The sequence below is a fragment of the Diceros bicornis genome, chromosome 32, assembly GCF_020826845.1.
Source record: "Diceros bicornis minor isolate mBicDic1 chromosome 32, mDicBic1.mat.cur, whole genome shotgun sequence".
NCBI lineage: Eukaryota > Metazoa > Chordata > Mammalia > Perissodactyla > Rhinocerotidae > Diceros > Diceros bicornis.
The window spans coordinates 3,565,904-3,583,150 of record NC_080771.1 but is presented as its reverse complement, the minus strand read 5'-3'; the positions used below and the strand labels follow the sequence as shown (position 1 = coordinate 3,583,150).

The 17,247-nt window shown below is 55.4% G+C and overlaps 1 protein-coding gene across 1 annotated transcript in view; it reads left to right on the top strand.

Annotated features, from left to right (window-relative positions):
• Positions 1-7,059: 7,059 nt before the first annotated feature.
• ZNF423 (zinc finger protein 423) overlaps positions 7,060-17,247 on the top strand; it is a 321,581-nt gene continuing 311,393 nt past the window's right edge. The window contains exon 1 of the mRNA XM_058527768.1: positions 7,060-7,411. Coding sequence (XP_058383751.1) covers positions 7,372-7,411 — 40 coding nt within the window. The 5' untranslated portion in view covers positions 7,060-7,371. The remainder of the gene's footprint in view (positions 7,412-17,247) is intronic.

Here is a 17,247-nt window from a genome sequence, read left to right as displayed (position 1 = left end):
ACCCTTCATGTGGAAATGGTTGATTGCACAGAGATGTATTGGGCACCTCCTCTGTATCCCACACAGATTGACAGTTTTCTCCCGATGCTGTCACTAAGTTCTGAGAATCTGCAGGGCACTGGGGCTGTAACGGGGAGCAGGGTGGCCTCAGTCCTGATGACCCTGCTTCCCTCCTCTGTGCCTGTGGGCACTGGGTCCCTAGTTATATGTGTCCGGTGCAGGGACCACACATGCTGATACTCTTCTGAAACCTCCCTGGTCTTAGGCCTGGGCACCTAGTACGTTCTTTTCATGATGGTGGGGGGTGGGAAGAGAAAGGCTACCTGCACAGGAAACAGCCAAGTATTAGACTTTGCAAAATAACCTGAGGGAGTTTGGTCCTGTATGCTCTTAGGTTCTTTTCGGTAAATACTAGTCACAAAAGAGGTTGGAGGTGGCTGAGAGTTTGCTACTCCGGCATTCCTCTCTGCCAGGTGATGGTGAAGGCAGGCCTCTGACCAAAGGCACACACACCCCGAGAGTCATTACAGCAGGACCGCCTCAAGGACAGAACAGGTCCCACAGCCAGTTTTGTCAGCTCAGTGCAGTCCCAGCGTTCTGTCCTTGTAGGTTGTCTGGCCGCTGCCAGGTGAGAGGTGGCTCCAGACGAGCCCACCCCACGCCTGGGCAGGATTCTGCCTGCTCTGCTGGCATCACGCAGTCAGAAGATGGACCCAATTGCTGGGCACAGGACCCCCGACGGATCAAGCTGGGGGACGGGGTGGGGCGTGCCCTAAGGGTACAGGTTACCCCAGCCTCACTGGGTTTATGTTCCCTGTCCAGGCAAGTGGGAGTGTCTCGAGACCCTTTTGCTACACCATACCTTGAAGGCCTTTAGTTTCACCTCTGGGAGCCCATTTCTCAGTCGGCCACATTTTTTGATATCCTGTTTGCTAATTAGCAAAACATTGGTGGCTGATTGAGGTACCGATGGCTGAAGGTCTTGTGACCGGTTCTGGAGTGTGCCTCTGCCTGATACGACCGCTCCTAGTCCGAGCTAAGAAAGCTGGGCATCTCTCACATTCGTGATATACCGAGTTGTTTTTCTTTTAAAGTGAATCACAGACATTGTAAAAGAAGCATTGTAAGAGAACAAAGCAACAAGTGACCAGAGTCAGGCACCCCCAGGCCCGTGTGAGCTGCACACAGGGCAGCCAGAGGTGGTCCCGGCGGAGGCTCTTGGGGCCAGGGCCAGGAGTTTCAGGCTTTCTGAGGGTGTGAGTCCCCTGGGGCCCTCCCGCCAAGTTGGTTTCTCTGCTGCCTTGTGGGTGTTCCTGGCAAAGACTGCTGACAACTGGAAAATTAAATAATTACAATAATGGTGATAAAATAGAAATGGCTTTCCCAGCTGAACAGAAACTGGAGAAGACAAGAGGTTCCCACACCCGACTTATTGTTTTTGGCCCTCTCCTCCCGCAGCCCCCGGGGGGCAGCTGTCAGGCCTCATGGCCGGCCTCTGTGAGTGGTGGTCACTGGGGGGCCCTGGAGACCCTTGGGGACTCTCAGGAGCATCTGCAGGGATTTCTCTCCCCAAAACGCCAGGCCGAGAACTAAGAGCAGAGAAAAGGACTCTCTTCTCTCTCGTCTTACTCTATTCTGAATCCCCAGGAGCTTCAAGACCCAGCTCTCTGGGGAACCTCAGTGCTGCGAACACTGCCATGGAGGTGGGGAGACAAGGATGGTGAGTGGCTGCCCGTTAATAATCAAGGTACCAGGCCATCTCCTGACCTGTTCAGCTGGAGGGCACAGCCACTGCTTCCTTTGTACTCCAGGACAGGAGTGCCCAGGGAAACCTGGATTCCCCGCATAGATGGATTGTTAAAATAAAACAAAAGTGCAAAGGAGGAAAAGGAAAAATCAAGTCCACTCGAACACAAAGCCTTCTCAATAGACCTGAAGCTGCTAGAAAGCTTCTAGAAAGCAGGGGCATGTCTGTCTGTCCCAAGGGAACACCAGGAGAAAGAGGGGCTTGTCAGTGCAAGAATGGAATTTGCAGTTGTGCCACTGGCATCTCTCTCTGGAAATATGGTTGACCTTGAGGGGTGAAGGTGAGAGGCAGGAAGGGAGGAGCGAGAAGGCTGATAATGGCTGTCTGGCCTCATGGCCTTGCTCTGGGCCACACAGGCAGCACTTGCTAACCTGAAATCCTCAGGACAGCCCCAGAGGATCTGTGTTCCCATTTTGCAGATGAGAAAATGGAGGCACAGAGAGTCCCTTGCTGGAGGTTCTCTGGTGAGGCAGCGAGGGAGGCTGATTGGAAGATCGATCAGACTGGCTCCCAGGCTGGCTACGGCCGCCTCCTTTGGCCCTCTGCTCAGAACTTGACGACTTCCCCTCAGAGTCACCCAGCGCTTTTCCACCTCAGGCCCTTTACACACACTGTTCATGCTGCCAGGAACCCTGTTCTCTGTCCTCTCCCCTGGCGCCTTCCTCCTCCTCCAGGCTCTCAGCCAGACCACCACTGTGACCCTCTGTTGTTTGGCCTCATTTACACTATATTTTTCCTTCTCAGGATTGTTCAAAACTGTGATTAAATAATTATTCATGTGGCCCTTTATTAAAAGTCAGTCCCCCCTCTGGAGAGCAAGTCCCCACAGGGGGGGCCTGTGGTCCTGCTTGTGCCTTGTTTGACCCCCAGATTTGGCACACAGCAGGCACACAATCAATAAATAAATGTTGAATAACAAACGAATGAAGGAATGAACTGATTTCCTGGGGGGAGCCTGGGAGGTTAGTCTTCCCTCCGCAAATGACTGTTCCTTAAAGGCTGATGCAAGTTTTCCCGAGAGAGAGTGTGACTTTCAGGTAATAAAACGGTAAACAGAAATCACGAATTCCAGATTGTGTATATTCAAGTGTCATTTAAAGTAAGTGTACGTGTGTGTGCGCGCGCATGGGTGTGTGTGTGTGGAGGGGGAGGAGGTGGTCGTTTGGTCACTTACAGCAAAGCACCTCTTGAACAACTCTGGAGACTCTTGGGGGATACTAGTTCAGAGGCCACAAAAGGACCCCTATCTTATTTTCCTTTATCGGCCTACCTTGTTTTTGTCACCCACAGCCCCTCCTGTGCTCACCACTGCACCGGAGGACCCTGCCTCTGGAAACTGGGGGAGGAAGCCTCACTTGCTGAGTCTGGGGCACATCCTGAGGAGCCTGCAGAAACGAGTGGGGAAAGGGACCACCTTGGGCCAGAGGTGCCCCTCCTCCAGTGAAGTTATGACTCTGAAGGAAGACGCCCATTTGCCTGAGCAAGCTCTTATTTGTTTTCAAACACATCAACTTGTAATTTCTCTTCATTTACGATGATGGGCCCTCACAGTTCACAAAGGGTTTCCCCGCCACTCCTCTCTGTGGGGCAGGAGCAGCTAGCTGCCCACTTTACAGATGAGGAAGAAGAGGCCACAGGGGGCCTTTCTCACAAGGGAGGGGCCCACACCCCTGGCTTGCCTGCCGGCAGTAGGCAGGTGGGGTATAAAACACCACCTGAAAATGACCTTTTTCTGGTCCCAGGTGTCGAGGCTGGTGAGAAGCAAGGCCCAGGCGCAGTGCAGGTAGACTTGCCCTCACCCAGTGCCCCCTGAGACCCTTTCAGTAGGAGCTACAGGATTTTTGCTGCTCTGGAATTTTCCTTAAAACAGCATTTTTCTGGAGTTAAAAAAGAAACAAGCTTCTGAGAATGAGGGCCGGGCCAGGGCGGGGACGAGGTCGAGCTCCCTCCGCAAACTGACTGCCACTGAGCCCGCAGACCGCAGCCAGGTCTTGCGGGGGAGGGCGAGCGTCGGGACGCGACCGCGTGTGACTGCGACGCGCGGGAAGGGGTCCAAAAAACTTCGTGCGCTTCTCCAGGACCCCCAGCCCTTGTGGATTAGTTCGAGATAGGCTATCGCCCGCCCCCCATCCTGTTACCCCACCTCTGGCCTCTGGGCCTTCCGCAGTTCCCTGAGGGCGGAAAAAGGGCAGCGCGGCGGGTCTCCAGCCACCCCTCCCGCCCGGTGACCCCCTCCTTTCCTCCAGCACACCCCTTTCCCACCTCGCTCCTTTTGTCCTTCGCCCTGCCTCGCGGTTCCCGGCTGGGCATGATCCGGAGTCTCCAGCCCCCCAGAGAGCCTGGGCGGGCGAACCGGGGGCTGTTCCCCCTCCTCTTCCTCTAGGAGAGGCAGCCCGCGGCGGAGGCACCCCGGAGCCGAGGCCAATCGCCCCCCTCCCCCAGCGTGTGCCATCTGCCGCCTGTCAGCCTCTCTCCGTGGGCCCCGATCCCAGGCGCCGGCGGGGGTGGGGGAGCTGCTGATTCGGCCCCTCCTTCCTGGCTCCTTCCCAGGCGCCTCGCGGCCTCTGCCCTCGCTTTGGCCCTTGGCACCTCCGCTCAGCCTAACCCCGGCCATCCTCGAGCTGCAGGAGGCGACTCCCACTTGCCTCCTGGAAGGCCGAGATGTTGGACACTCTAGGACGCTAGGGCTGGGAAGGGCGGTGACCCGGGGGATGGCAGCCCTAACTTGGGGAGGGGGCGGCCCTCAGGGCCTGGGTCCCAGTTAGGGGACATCTCTCCCCTGGTCCTAGGGATTCTCGCTGTCTCCTGGTGTCAAGGTGTCCGTCTCAGCGTCGCGTTTCCCCGGTCACCCGACTCTATCTCAGAGATGGCCTTGAGCGCGCGAGCTTGGTCACCCCCCCACACACACACCTCTGTCTCAGGCCGTTCCCGGCACCCGCGGGCCCGCGCTCCCTAGCCGCGGGGGTGCGGGGGTGGCATCTACCTCTGCAATCAGCCCAGCACGGGGTCGAAGCCCGCAGGCCCAGAGAGGAGAGCAGGGCCGGGTGGGACCGCGAAGCGAGCCAAGGGAGGCGCGGGCCAGGCTGGCGGGCGGGCTGGGGAACTGCGGGGCGCAGGCGCCCTGCTTGGGGCGGGCGCCGCTACCCGGCCAGCCCCGGCGCGGCTCTCGGCGGGCAGCGGGTTTTTCCGTGAAAGGTTGCCCTGGGTAACTTGTCTCCGAGGGGACACAGCCCTCCTCTCTCCAAGTGGCAACTTATCGATCCACGAGATTGATAACCCCCAGCGCCGCGCTGCGCACCCGCTCCGCTCTCCCAGCTCTGGGGCGAGCCGGCCCAAGGTGGCGCCACTCACCCGGGAGGGGGGCGATGTCGGTGCTTCTCCTTCACCCTGGACTGGGCCGCCTGCAGCTGGCTGGGGAGGGGGAGGCTTCAAAGGAACGGTTTAGGGGATCTGCCTGGGGAAGACTTTTCCTAAGTCTGAGCCCTTGTGGGATCGGCTCCGAGACTGAAGCCTGAACTGGTTCAAGAGCTGCAGGGACGCGAGGCGCCCCCTGCTGGCTGGGGCAAAACTTCGTGGCATGTAGGAGCTGGTTTATTTCTTGGTCAACCGCAGGGGGAAGCGGTGCTACTGCAATGTTTTGGGGCTAAGATGTTCCTTTTACAGTCTTAACTAAGAAGTGCGCAACCAGACGCGGGAACCCTACAAATGAGGGTGTATGTGGCGAACAGTGTTAGCCTACTGGTGGAAAAGTTTGTGGATGTGGGGCAGGGATGGTCTTCAAACACCGACCAGTGGGCAAATCCGAGCGGGAAAAGCCTGGTCCAGGGATAATCCACGTGCGTGGGGCATAATTTGCGGGGTGACAGCGCTAGGGAAATTCACCCTAGTTTGCCCCACGCCCCTTCCCTCACTTTTGGCAGTTTGTGATGCGAATGCATCTTTCGAGCTCGACAGCACGCGTGGGCCCCGTGTCTGTTCCCTCCTCCCGCCCCCGGCGCCGCCAGCGCCCGAGTCGGGGCCCCGCGTGCCGGTGCGGTGCCCGCGCCCGCGCCGTGCCTGCCGCCGCCGCCGCGGTCCGGGTTTTGCGGGCGGCCAGAGCTGTATTTCCAGCGCTGTCCATCGCTCGGTGCTGTTGGCCCTCTCTCCGTCTGATCCGAGCCGGAGCAGTGCGGGGCGCCCCACGGGATCAGAGCGCTCCCCCGCCGGGACTCCGCTCCTCACATCCTCCTGCTGGGACCCGGCTACATTTCCAGCCAAGCCTGGCTTTATTATGTGTCTCTGCAGTGCAGCCCCAGCAGCCGGATCGGGAGGAGGAGAGCCAGCGACCACAAAGAAGACAGGAGCGCAAGGGAGGCTGGCGGGCGGGCCGGCGCCGGCTGGAGCGCGGAGGAGCCGGGGCGCAGCCGCCGCCGCCGCTGCCCGGGAGGACGGGAGCCCGGCCGCCGCCTGCTCGTCCTCCTCCTCCTCCGCCGCCGCCTCCCCCCTCTCCGAGCCCCTGGTCCATGGAGGCAGCTAGCGGGGCCGGCGACTTGGCACCGGCCTGGGGATCGGCTGCGTGCCGCGCGCTGAGCACCGCAGCCCGAGGGCAGGCAGCGGCGGCCCGGCGCACGGGTTGAGAGATGCCCGGGGCACGGGCGCGCCTGCCCGCCGCCGCCTGAGCGCCCCCGCGCGCCCCTTCCCCCTCCGGGGGGCCGGCGCCGGACGGAGCCGAGAGCCAGAGAAGGGGGCGTGAGCCAGGGGCCCCGAGCTGCGGCTTCCGAGCCACTGCGGCCGTTTCGAGCCCCCCAAGTAGGCTGAGTTGAGGGACTCCCCTCCCCATCCATCATAATCTCCAAACCAGGCGTTTGGGCATTTTTTAGCAATTAATATTTATTATTTTTTTTGTGCGGCAGGGGACAATTTGAAGCTTTTTTTCCCCCGGGGGGGTACTGAGCTTCGGCGCTCTCGACCGCCTCCCGGTCTCCTCTCCCCCGGAGACCCCCTCGGCTCCAGCCCCGTCCCCCCTCCTCAGATGGGTTCATTGTGAGCTCCGCACCGGGCTGCGTGGCCGGACGCCTGCAAACTTTGCACAAAAATCCGGCAAGGGGCGGAGGAGGAGAAGGAGGAGGAGGGTGAGGGTGGCGGTGGGGTGGGGGAGGGAGGGAGGGGGCCGCAGGGGCCGGGGGCCGGCGGGGGGTGGGGAGGAGGAGGGGGGCGGCTTTTTTTTTTTTTTTTTTTTTTTTTTTGCATAACTCGGCTCGGCCGAGTGGCCTCCGGTCTCCCCGCGCCGCTGGGACCGCCGCTGGGACCGAGAGCCCCCGGCTGCCGCATTGCAACAGGCAGGCCCCCGGCGCGCCCCCCGGGCCTCCCTCCGCCCCCGAGCGGCCTCGGCCGGCCCGGGCCTCCCCCACCAGGGAGGCAGCCCCGGACCTGCGATCCGCTCCCCGCAGCCGCCGACCCGGCTGCAAAAAAAAAAGTTTCCGAGAGGCAGGCGGAGGAGAAGGGGGAGAAGGGCAGCCCGGAGCGGCGGGGGGCGGCGGGGGGAGCCGGCCGCGGAGGGCGACGGAGCGCCGGGAGCCCCGGACATGTCCAGGCGGAAGCAGGCGAAGCCGCGCTCGGTGAAAGGTGAGCGAGCGAGGCCCGGCGGAGGCGCGAGCGAGCGAGGAGGGAGGGAGCGAGGGAGGAGGGACCGGCGAGCGGGCGGGCGGCCGGGGACCCGCGCGAGCGAGCCGAGAGGAGGAGGAGGAGGCGGCGGCGGAGGAGGCGGAGGCGGAGGAGGAGGAAGAGGAGGGGGAGGAGGGAGCCGGGAGCGGGAGGCGGAGGCCGTGGAGGGGCGCGCCGCGGACACCCTACCCGCCCGGACCCTCTCCGGGCCCGGCGCCGCCGCCCGCGGGGCTCCTGGGCCTGGGGGCGCCGCCGAGGGGCCCTCGCTGCTCCCTCCGTGCGGGCCCCGGGCCCGCGTGGCCAATCAAGGGGTGCGGGCCCGACTTGGCGGGGATTGCGAATCTCGGCGGCGGCGGGAGGAAGGAAGAGTCGGTGAGGACGGGCGCCGGGAGGCCAGCAGCTCCGAGGCCGCTCTCGCTGGGCCCCCGGCCTCGTCGCCCCGGGACGCCGAGGGCGGCGGGCGTTGCTTGCGCGCGCCCCGGGCGCCGCGCCCTCGCCCCGGCCGCCCCCCCCCGCCCCCTGCCCAGGCCGAGCTCCCGGCCCGGGCCCCCGCACTTCCTGCCTCCTCCACCGAGGCCAACCCGGCCGGGAGCCTCCGCCAGGAGTTCATTGTCTACGCAGCGCCGGCGGGACGCGGGTCCCCAGGGGAGCGCAGCGGCCGCGGTGCGAGCCCCTCCGAGGAGGGCGCCCGGGCCCCGACCCGGAGCCCCGCATCCTCGACACCCAGGCCAGCTTCCTGTATCGGGCCCCCGCAGTGCACACGTTTGTGAGGAGACACACACACACACACACACACACACACACACACACACAGACACCCACCCCTTCGTTTCCTTGCTTTGCTTTCTATTTCCATCGAGGGCCCCCGGCTGGAGTGGGCCCCTGGAGAGGAGAGGCCCCGGGGAGAGGCCGCGCGCAGGCGACTGAGCCCCTCCCCTGCCCTTCTCTCCCCACCCGCTGGCCTCTCCAGGCCTCGCTTGCTGCTTTGTCCCGATTTCCAGCCCCTCGGCTGGGTGCCCGGCTGCGCTGGGAGATGATAGAGGAGGGACGGGATGAGAGTGGTTACGACTCTGGATCCAAAAGTCCCGAGGCCCTTGTCCTCTCCCAACTCCCCTGATGACCTCTGGCCCAAGCCCAGTTCTGCTCTGAAAAGTTCATTTCCTGGAGGCCTGCGCGGGAAGGCGCTGGGGCCCCGCTCCCTTCCTGCCAGCCTTGCTCCTGGCTGGAATGGCTGGGACTGAATCTGGCAAGGAGGGTCGTGAGACACCCGCCATTGCTCTCATTCTAAAGTCCCAGGAGATCCGGGGGCACCGGCTCGGCAGAGACTCTCCTATCCTCTTAGAAGCAGACCAACTCAGTCCCAACTCAGCAAGGCGGCGGCTCCCTTTCCTTTTTCCTTGCGAGAAGCTGGTCTTGTTCCCCTCACCCTGGCAGGCATCCCAGTCCGGGATAGGCTGGCCTGCTCCACAGAACTGGGGGTCCACAGGGTGTTCTGATTGAGGGACAAGAAAACCAGAAGAGAGACCCCAAGAAGGGGACAGGCAATTGTAGGTGTTTGTCCTTTTGCTGAATAGAAGGGCTCTGTGGCTTGCGGTAATATTTAATTTCTTTTCTTTTACCCTGGCTCACTGCTCACTCCTCTAGGAGCCACTTAAGGTGGCCTGGAAGAAAATGTGGAATCAGAAGCTCTGGTTGGAAAAACTGTTTTATTGAACCCAGGCGGTTGATTGGGTTAAAATCTATGTATAGGAGCAGACTTTTCATAAAGGAAGATGCAAAGCTTACCTACCTCTAACCTCAGTCGGTGCCTCCCAACCTTCTTATTTCGGAAGGTGTGACACAGAAAGCAAAGGTAGAGCGGTTTGCAGTGAACAGATGGGTGGGTGTTTCAGAGTTGCTCAAACCTGATTCTAAAACCACTCTGTTTCTCTGAGAAAGACTCAAGAATTGGTCTTCAGCCTTTCATGAAATGAGCCTTGACATGATTTTCACTGAGGGTCTCTCCCTGAATGTACTGTATTTGTGTGGATGTTTGGCAGACAATTCAAGCTAACTGATGGGGGAGGACAGCCAAGTGGGAACAGACCAGTGCAGGCATTTGAGAAGTGTTGTGAATATCAACCTCAGGTGCCTTTCTGCCCTTGGAAGCTGCCGTCCTCTGTTTCTCCCTGTGGTTCTTTGCATTTTCGAAAAGCAGCTACAACCCTTGTCTCTCACCATTTCGCCTTTTATTCAGTTTACCAGGGTGAATAGGGTGGAGATGTGGCCACTTATCAAGGGAGGAATTAAGAGAGAAGATAATTTGAATAGATAAGAGTTACAGCAGGTGATGCATTTATTGCTTTTCAAGAACTGCCTCCCCCCCCTTTCTCAAGCAATATTCAAAAGTGTGTGCTTGACTGTGGACAGCTCCATACCAAGTGTTTAAAACGACGTCTTCACCTTTAAAGATGTTTGAAGGTGCTTCTTATGGAACAGTAGTGCCTTTTAAATTTTATTTTGCCCCCACTGCTGTGTGTCAGGGCTAAGGTAGAGGCATTGTGGACTTCCCCAGCCCGCGCGTTCTGCTGTGAAAGTCGCTTGACTGTAATTCGTAATTGATCTCGGAAATGTGAAAGCCCATAGCAGGAAGGAAAGACAGAAATATAACAATTTCTAATGGATGCTCAGAAAGTGTGATTTGAAAGCACCAGTGTTGCTGCTTTGAAAATCAAACAGGCCTGGGGGATGGGGTGGAGGGGTCTCACTTCCCACTTGGGGACACAACCTCCCTTCTGGACTGGGGTCACTCGTCCCCTCGGGATGTGTGTCCTTTTTTGGAAAAGCCAGCTCCCAGGGAGGACACCCAGCAAATAGGGTAGGGGGCCGGGGCAGTAGGGCAAGGGGGAGAATAGCCCATTGGTTTTCAAAAGCCTTGTGATTTAAGGAAAAAACACCAAAAACCCACAAATGTTACAAAAGTCACATTTTCTGACCGATTTTCCCTCCCTACACCATTCTGCCCCCTTTTGTTTCCTGGTGGTGTGGTGTGGCGGTTGCGAGATGATTTGTTCCCTTTGATAATTTTGGCCTCGTTCTCTGGGGCTGTTCTTATCACATCTCACTGATGTTATTTTGGCTGATGAGACCAGGTGGTTTGGTAACCTGTCTCCCTTCACCTACGCTGCCTCCTCAGATCCATGAAACAGCCTATTCATTTATATGGAAAATAAATACACCTTTTTCCTAGCCTCGGCTTAAAACTTTTGAATAATTTGTAATATAGTCAATTTTGAATAATTTGTAATATAGCAACTGCCTGTTAATTACAATTCTTAATGTTAATTAGCACTCAGGCTGCGTCCATGCACCCCCCCAACCCCAACATCCCAAACTACCCCCAGTGACTTCTCTATGCTCCCCCCACCCCCATTTTCTTCTCCTGCCATCCCATAGCTCCTCGGAAGTCCATCTTATAAATTTCGTGGTCTAGGGACTTGGGAACAGTGTTGTTTGCCCCTGCTCGTGTTTCCATGGAAATAATTGAGATGTAATAAATAGAGGCGTTCTGAGGTTACAGGTTTCTTGATTCAGCTGAGACCACATACAAGTGTAAATTGTTGAGATTTGTTTGGCTAAATGTACATGATCTTGTAGGAAGGGCAGAACAAATCCTTTATAGGTTCTTTAGCTTTCTGTGTGGATTGGAGCAGCTGATATTTACTCCTAATAATTAATCTCCCCCTCCTCAGTAAAGTCACCCATTCCCAGCTTTGGAAGGGCCTGTCTCTCTCTAGAAAACAGTCTTTATGTCTAGTAGCTGCTGTTTAGAACTGCTGTTCTTACACATGTTTCTTTGCAAAAACTCAATAAGTGATAAAATAAGATAACCATGTGCCTCCGGCAGGAGGACCCGGCTATACGTTTAACCGTAAGGTGCGTAGTGTGCATTAATAACGAAAGGTGCAAAATGCCGGTGACTTTACAGTCATAAAGTAATTCGGTAGAAGCAGCCAGCCCTGGCACTGTGGTGGCATGCTACAGCGTGTTAACAGAGGAGGAGGCGGGGGAACCCGGAGAGGAGGAAACTGGAGTGCAGCATCTTTGAGTACGGCGTTCCTAGCTGGGGACCAGAGGCTGGGCATCTGGTTCAGTCTAATAGAAAGTTGCAATAATTGCTATATCGGTAGCCAACTCTTAAGCTGGTGGCTGTGGAATTCTTCCCCTGGTGTAGGATTTAATAGTCTGGCAATTAGATGCATTGATTTCTCTTAACTGTTCATTTGGATGTGTAAATGAAAAGAACCTGCCACTGAGGCTGATGGTGCAGACGTACTGCCTGGCTCTTGGAAAAAGGCTGACTTGACTTAGGTGGTGGTGGTGGTGGTGGTAGAATATGATTCTTCAAGGCAGTGTTGGGGCCAGTTCCCTCTTTTAAAATTTCTTCCCATTTTGCAGTGAAATGAAATAGCACCTGTTGTTCAGATACTGTTTAAAAATAAACAGTGGTGTCCAGTTATGTCTGAAAAGTAAAAACATCCTTTTCTGCTGCAGATGCTTGTAGAATAACATCTCTGTCTTTGACTGGACTCGCATATTTTTGGCAGGTAGTCTGTTAGGTACTAGAGGGAAAAGTCACAAAACACCTTGACTTTGAGTTCCAGAGGGACCCCCTGCTGGAAATTGAGTCAGTTTTCTCCCCTCCTCCTCCTCAGCAATAGTCTGGGAGCCACCTAGACCAGTGGCTCTTTCAAGGCCTGAGGAGGTGTGGGGACATGGCTCTCGGACCCCTGGGCAGGCTAGTGGGCTCTGCGACTCCAGTGGCTTGGAGATTGTAGATAATGAGCTTTCACAAACATTAGCACCTCTTCACTCCCTGCTCCTGGACCCGCAGGTTTCTGTCACCAACTTCTGACATGCAGGCATCTGAAACCGTCTTGATGGTAAGCAAGCAGATGATGGCTGGCTTTTCTGATGGCCCGATCCTTTTTACCACAGTGGATGGGTGGGTTACTTACCTCTTTGCTTGGCCGAGGTTAAGATGCATTTACCTTTCCTGGACCTTGTCCATGGTGCACTGCTGTTTGCAAAGAATACTGTCTTCACTTCTCAAAAACGTTTGCGGTATCTTTCAGGGCTCCTTTCTTATCTGCGGGTCTAGGGTAATTACAACGGAATACCTTGAAAACTGTCAGTGCGCTCCCCATTACTGTGGGTAGCTGGGGAAAACCTCAATACACCTTGGTTGGTGAATTTGGCAATTTCTGCACATTCCTGTCCACTTGCAAGGGCATTTTGTGCATAAACATGTTAGTCGGTAATCAGTGTAGTTTTGCACCCAAAATGGACTAATTAAACCTGGATTGATGAGGTCCCACTTGAAGTTTTTGGCGCTAGCTTCACTTCCCTCAGCCTACTGTGGGAGAGGTAGGGTGGAGCGCAGTGGGGAGATGCTGGTGGAAACTTTTGATTCATAGCTTACCTGCTAGGATCGGTGGCAGCCAATGATTGGGGTTGTATACTCAGTAAATAAAAATACTTTACCTTTTTCAAGGAGCGCCAATTAGCTGATTGCTCAGTGTGGCTGTCTTTAAGGAGAATGCTGTTTTACCTATCTTCTTGTACAAAGGTTTGATTTTTAATGTCTTGTGAAAAGGATTTTCTTTGTCTTGATTGATGTCAGGAATAAAAGCATGATGGTAATATCCCTTTGAAAGCTATTGTACTGTCAGCCCTGGCTGACAGCGGGAGGGCCTCCCAGCGTTATAGATTAGTGCTGTGAAAACACTGACATTTTCTTTGTTACGTTGCTGTTGTCTACTTGCAAAGTCAATTACACAATGTTGGAGCTCAGTTACCGAGTTGACTTTGGGAGTAGCAACATCTTTCATTATCTTCTTAAAGATATAATTTTCCTTTGTGTTGTTGTTTTGTTTTCTTTTTTTTTTTTAACCTGTCTCCCTCTGGTTACTGCCCCCCCCCTCGTGTGAACATGTTAGCTAGGCAAACACTCTGGTTTCAATGGTGACAAGTCAAATTCAAAGATTGCCACGTCATTATCTCTGAATTCTTCTGCTCATTCACATTTCAGTGGCTTCTTATTCATACAATGAAAACAGCAGCCAAGATACGTAAAAAAATCCATCAAATGAGATTACAGTGTTGATAATCTCTTATCAAGTGGGTTGTTCTCTGGATTTGGGGTCCTTGAGGTTGGCAAATTCAGGATTTTCTTTCTTTTTTTTTCCTGTAGACTCTGACCCTGGCTGAACTAGGTTCCTGGATTAATGGGACCCCAGCAAACTGTTTTTTGTTATTGAAGATTTATAAGCATTCTGATTTCAGAGGCCGGGACTGTTGAGTTTTGGACTTAGAATCCTGCATGACATCACGGCTGGGGTGGAAGGGGTCTTGTAAGAGAATTGTGTCATCCATCCCTCTCCCGTTGCAGATGGCAGACGTGGATTATAAGGCGGTCCAAGTGTGCCTTTCCTGGGCGCCCCTGGACTCAGGAGTGATCTGCATTCCCGTCTCAGTGTGGGAATCCTGCTGCTGAAAGGGAGGCAAACCTTGAAATGTTCGAAGCTGGAATAGTCAGGGTGGATGTTTTTATTTATCCTCTGCCCTCCCCTCCATCCCTGCCTTCTCCAGAAACAGAAAAACCTAAATTCCTTAGTTCTCTGAACCCAGCTGCCAAAGAGGCAGTTCCCTGAGAGCAAACAGAACTCGGGGCAAGGAGATGGTGGCCACCAGAGGACAGGGGCCCATCAGGAACCTCCGTCCGAGGACACTGATTGTGGCCCCGAAGTTATTATTACGAACCACCAGACAAGAGCGTGTGATCGCCAGCAATTTGTCAGGACTAATTTTGTTTTTCTCCAATAATTGAAAATTAATGTCTTGAAGTGAAAGCAGATGTTCATGTCATCTTCTGAATTGGGATATAAAATGGGGCTCTGTAGATAGGCTCACTAATTTAACAGCAATTTCCCTCTCGTAGCTAATGGGGGTGTTGGGGCTGGCGTCACCCAAGGACCGGGGCAAGGGGGTGAGAGCTAGTGCCAGGAGCGGGTTGCACAAGTGTTCTTTCTGAGGTGGATGGGCAGAGCCCTGGGGATGAAGGCGTGGAGGGAGCCTGCATTTTGGAGGGAGAATATGTAAATAAAAATATTTCCCTGGGCTATGAAACTTGGAGAATTCACTGTTTTGAGTACTCATTCGCACAAGAAGTATTTATTGAGCGAACTCAAGGCATTACGCTGGACAAGGTGAGGGGAGGCCTGGGTTGGGGAGAGAGTGGAATCATACAGGTTAGTGGACCCTCAGTTTGTCACCTGGAGTAAAGCTGGTTAAAACTGCAGGTTCCTGGGCCCAGATCCTAGAGATGCTCACCCCGCTGGTCTGGGGAGGGGCTCAGGACTCTTCATTTTGTTCCCTTTTTAAATATTGAGGTTAAGATATACATAACATAACATTTGTGAGTGTGGTTCAGTGGCATTAAGTCCATTCACACTGTTGTGCAGCCATCACCACCCTGAACTTTCATGTTTCATCGGCACCCAGGGGGTGGTACGTGGGGGATCTCAGCCCCCCACCCTCTGAGGAGGCCGTCGGTTCAGGGTCTCCGTTTTCCAGGGAGAAATGAAACACGGGGGCTCAGAAGATGACGAGACTCTCTGGAGAGCCCGTGGTGCTCCTCCTTGATCTAGTGTGAGAAGTGAGACGGGTGTGCCGGAAGCTAGGGCAGGGCGTGTGATTAGGACCCCAGTGGGGCAGGTGGGTTGGGCGCGGGGCAGGAGGGGTGCTTAGGAGATGCTGAGTGATCTGGTGACCATTCTCAGGATTAGAATGTTCGTTCTCTCTCACTGAGGACACCATTCCTCTGCAGACTGAGATGGGCTGGGTGTGAGCTTGCCCAGTGGCCCTGGCAGGGCAGATCCCAGAGGTCCCCCCACCTGCCTGTCAGGACCCAGACAGCCCCCTGGCCTCACTCAGCCCTGCATACTTCAGGCTGGTTTGTCTGTGATGAGGAAAGGGGAGGGACAGCTGTTCAGGAACGGCCACTGAGTTGCCTTGACTTCCCTTCCTGGAGCGCTGACCACATCTGGGCTGCAGTCCGGCCCTGCAGACCCTTACACTGTTCTCCTCCTCGGAGGTGCCAGGCACCTTTTTCTCCCCAGTTTTCTCTGTAATTGAAATCTGCCCTTTCGTTACCTGGGCATGAATTATTTTTTGCAGCGTTGTCATTCCCTATCCTGCTGTGAGGTTTATCTCTTCTGTTGATCCTAATTAAATAAAACATCCTGCTCACCTAACTCCTGTTGCACTGAATTTTACCTGCCTGAGGGCAGAGCGATGGCCATCTGGGCTTGGATAGGGAGCAGGGCATGGCTGGGTAAGGGGGCTGGGGTGGTAGTGGGTGTGGCATGCAGGCTGCATGTACCCCTGTGGCCTGGTGCCTGCAGGACCTGTAGCCACCAGCAATGTAGAACGTATTTCTGGTTCCTGAACCAGAGTTATGGCTTTGTCCCTAGTCACTTGGGGCTGCAGGTTTGAACTTGGGGAGAGGAGAGACAATCACCTCGGGGAGAAGAGAGAGTCCCCAGGGAGAGGGTGAGGGAGGAGAGCAGGCTCCCAAAGCGGGGGGAATGGAAAGAGAGGGCAGACTCCTGTCACCTGGAGTGGAGGCTGCAGAGAGTGCTGGGTTCTCTCGGGAGCAGCGAGCCGTCTCCATGCCCAGGACAGCTCTGCTGATGGCCTGTGCCCCTCAGGGAGGGAGTGGCCAGCCAGGGGCCTGGCACACCTATTGGGAAGATTCAGACCTTTACTATTTTTGCCTTTGAACTTCTCAGAATCCTGAAAACCTCAGGTTAAAAAGGAACTTTGGGGGTCACTTCATTCAGACTTCTTTGGGTGTGTCTGTGGCATCCTTAGTTTCATCCAGCCTGGACTTGCACACTTTCTATCTCAGGGAGCTCACTACCTCATGCACATCTGGGCATTTTGGGTTTGAATTTTACCTGTTCTTGTTTCCATTTAGCTGCAGTCTGCCTCCTGTAATTTAGGTGCGTTGGTTCTGGTTCTGTCTCCTGGGGCCACAGGGAGTAACTCAGATCCCCAGTCCCCAAGCAGCCCTGTGGAGAGCTGGCAAGCTCGCCTTCCCCTACTCCCTCAGGGGAAGGATCTCTGTGAACGGGGTGCGGTCATCCTGATGGGCTTCCAAGACCCCATACTCATTCATAGATGGCCTCGACCTAGGCTTCTGGATCCTTGTGTTTCAAAAGGATTTCTTACGTGAATGAGTAAATGTGTAAACTGTTGAGGGAATAAATGAATGAGTGGATAAGTGAATGAATGAGTGAAGAGATGACTGATGAATGAATAAATGAATTCCTAAATGAATGAGTGAGTGAGTGAGTGGACTGAGGGAACACAGATATCCTTGAGGGTGACTTTGATGGTCTCTCCTGCCCCCCTCCACCTCCCCCCCCCGGCCCCTATTCGTGTTCAGGAGGTTTGAGATGCTCCGCCCTGGAGGACTGGGTGCCTTCATGCCCCTTGGGGTTGGAGATGCCTTGCGCCCGTTCTTGCCCTTCACCCTCCGCCCAGTCTGGGGGTGGCAGTGCTCTCTGCTGTGCGATTGTAGCTACTGTTTATCGAGGGCTTTGTGCCAAGCATTGTGCTAGATTGTAAAACGTTGTTTTTAAATAATAAAAGTATATGAGATTTTCGTACTAATTTTAAATAAGACAGAACTTTTTAATTGAGTAAACTCCCCATCCTGCCCCCGGCCATCCTGCCACATTGCCGAGGGGGCT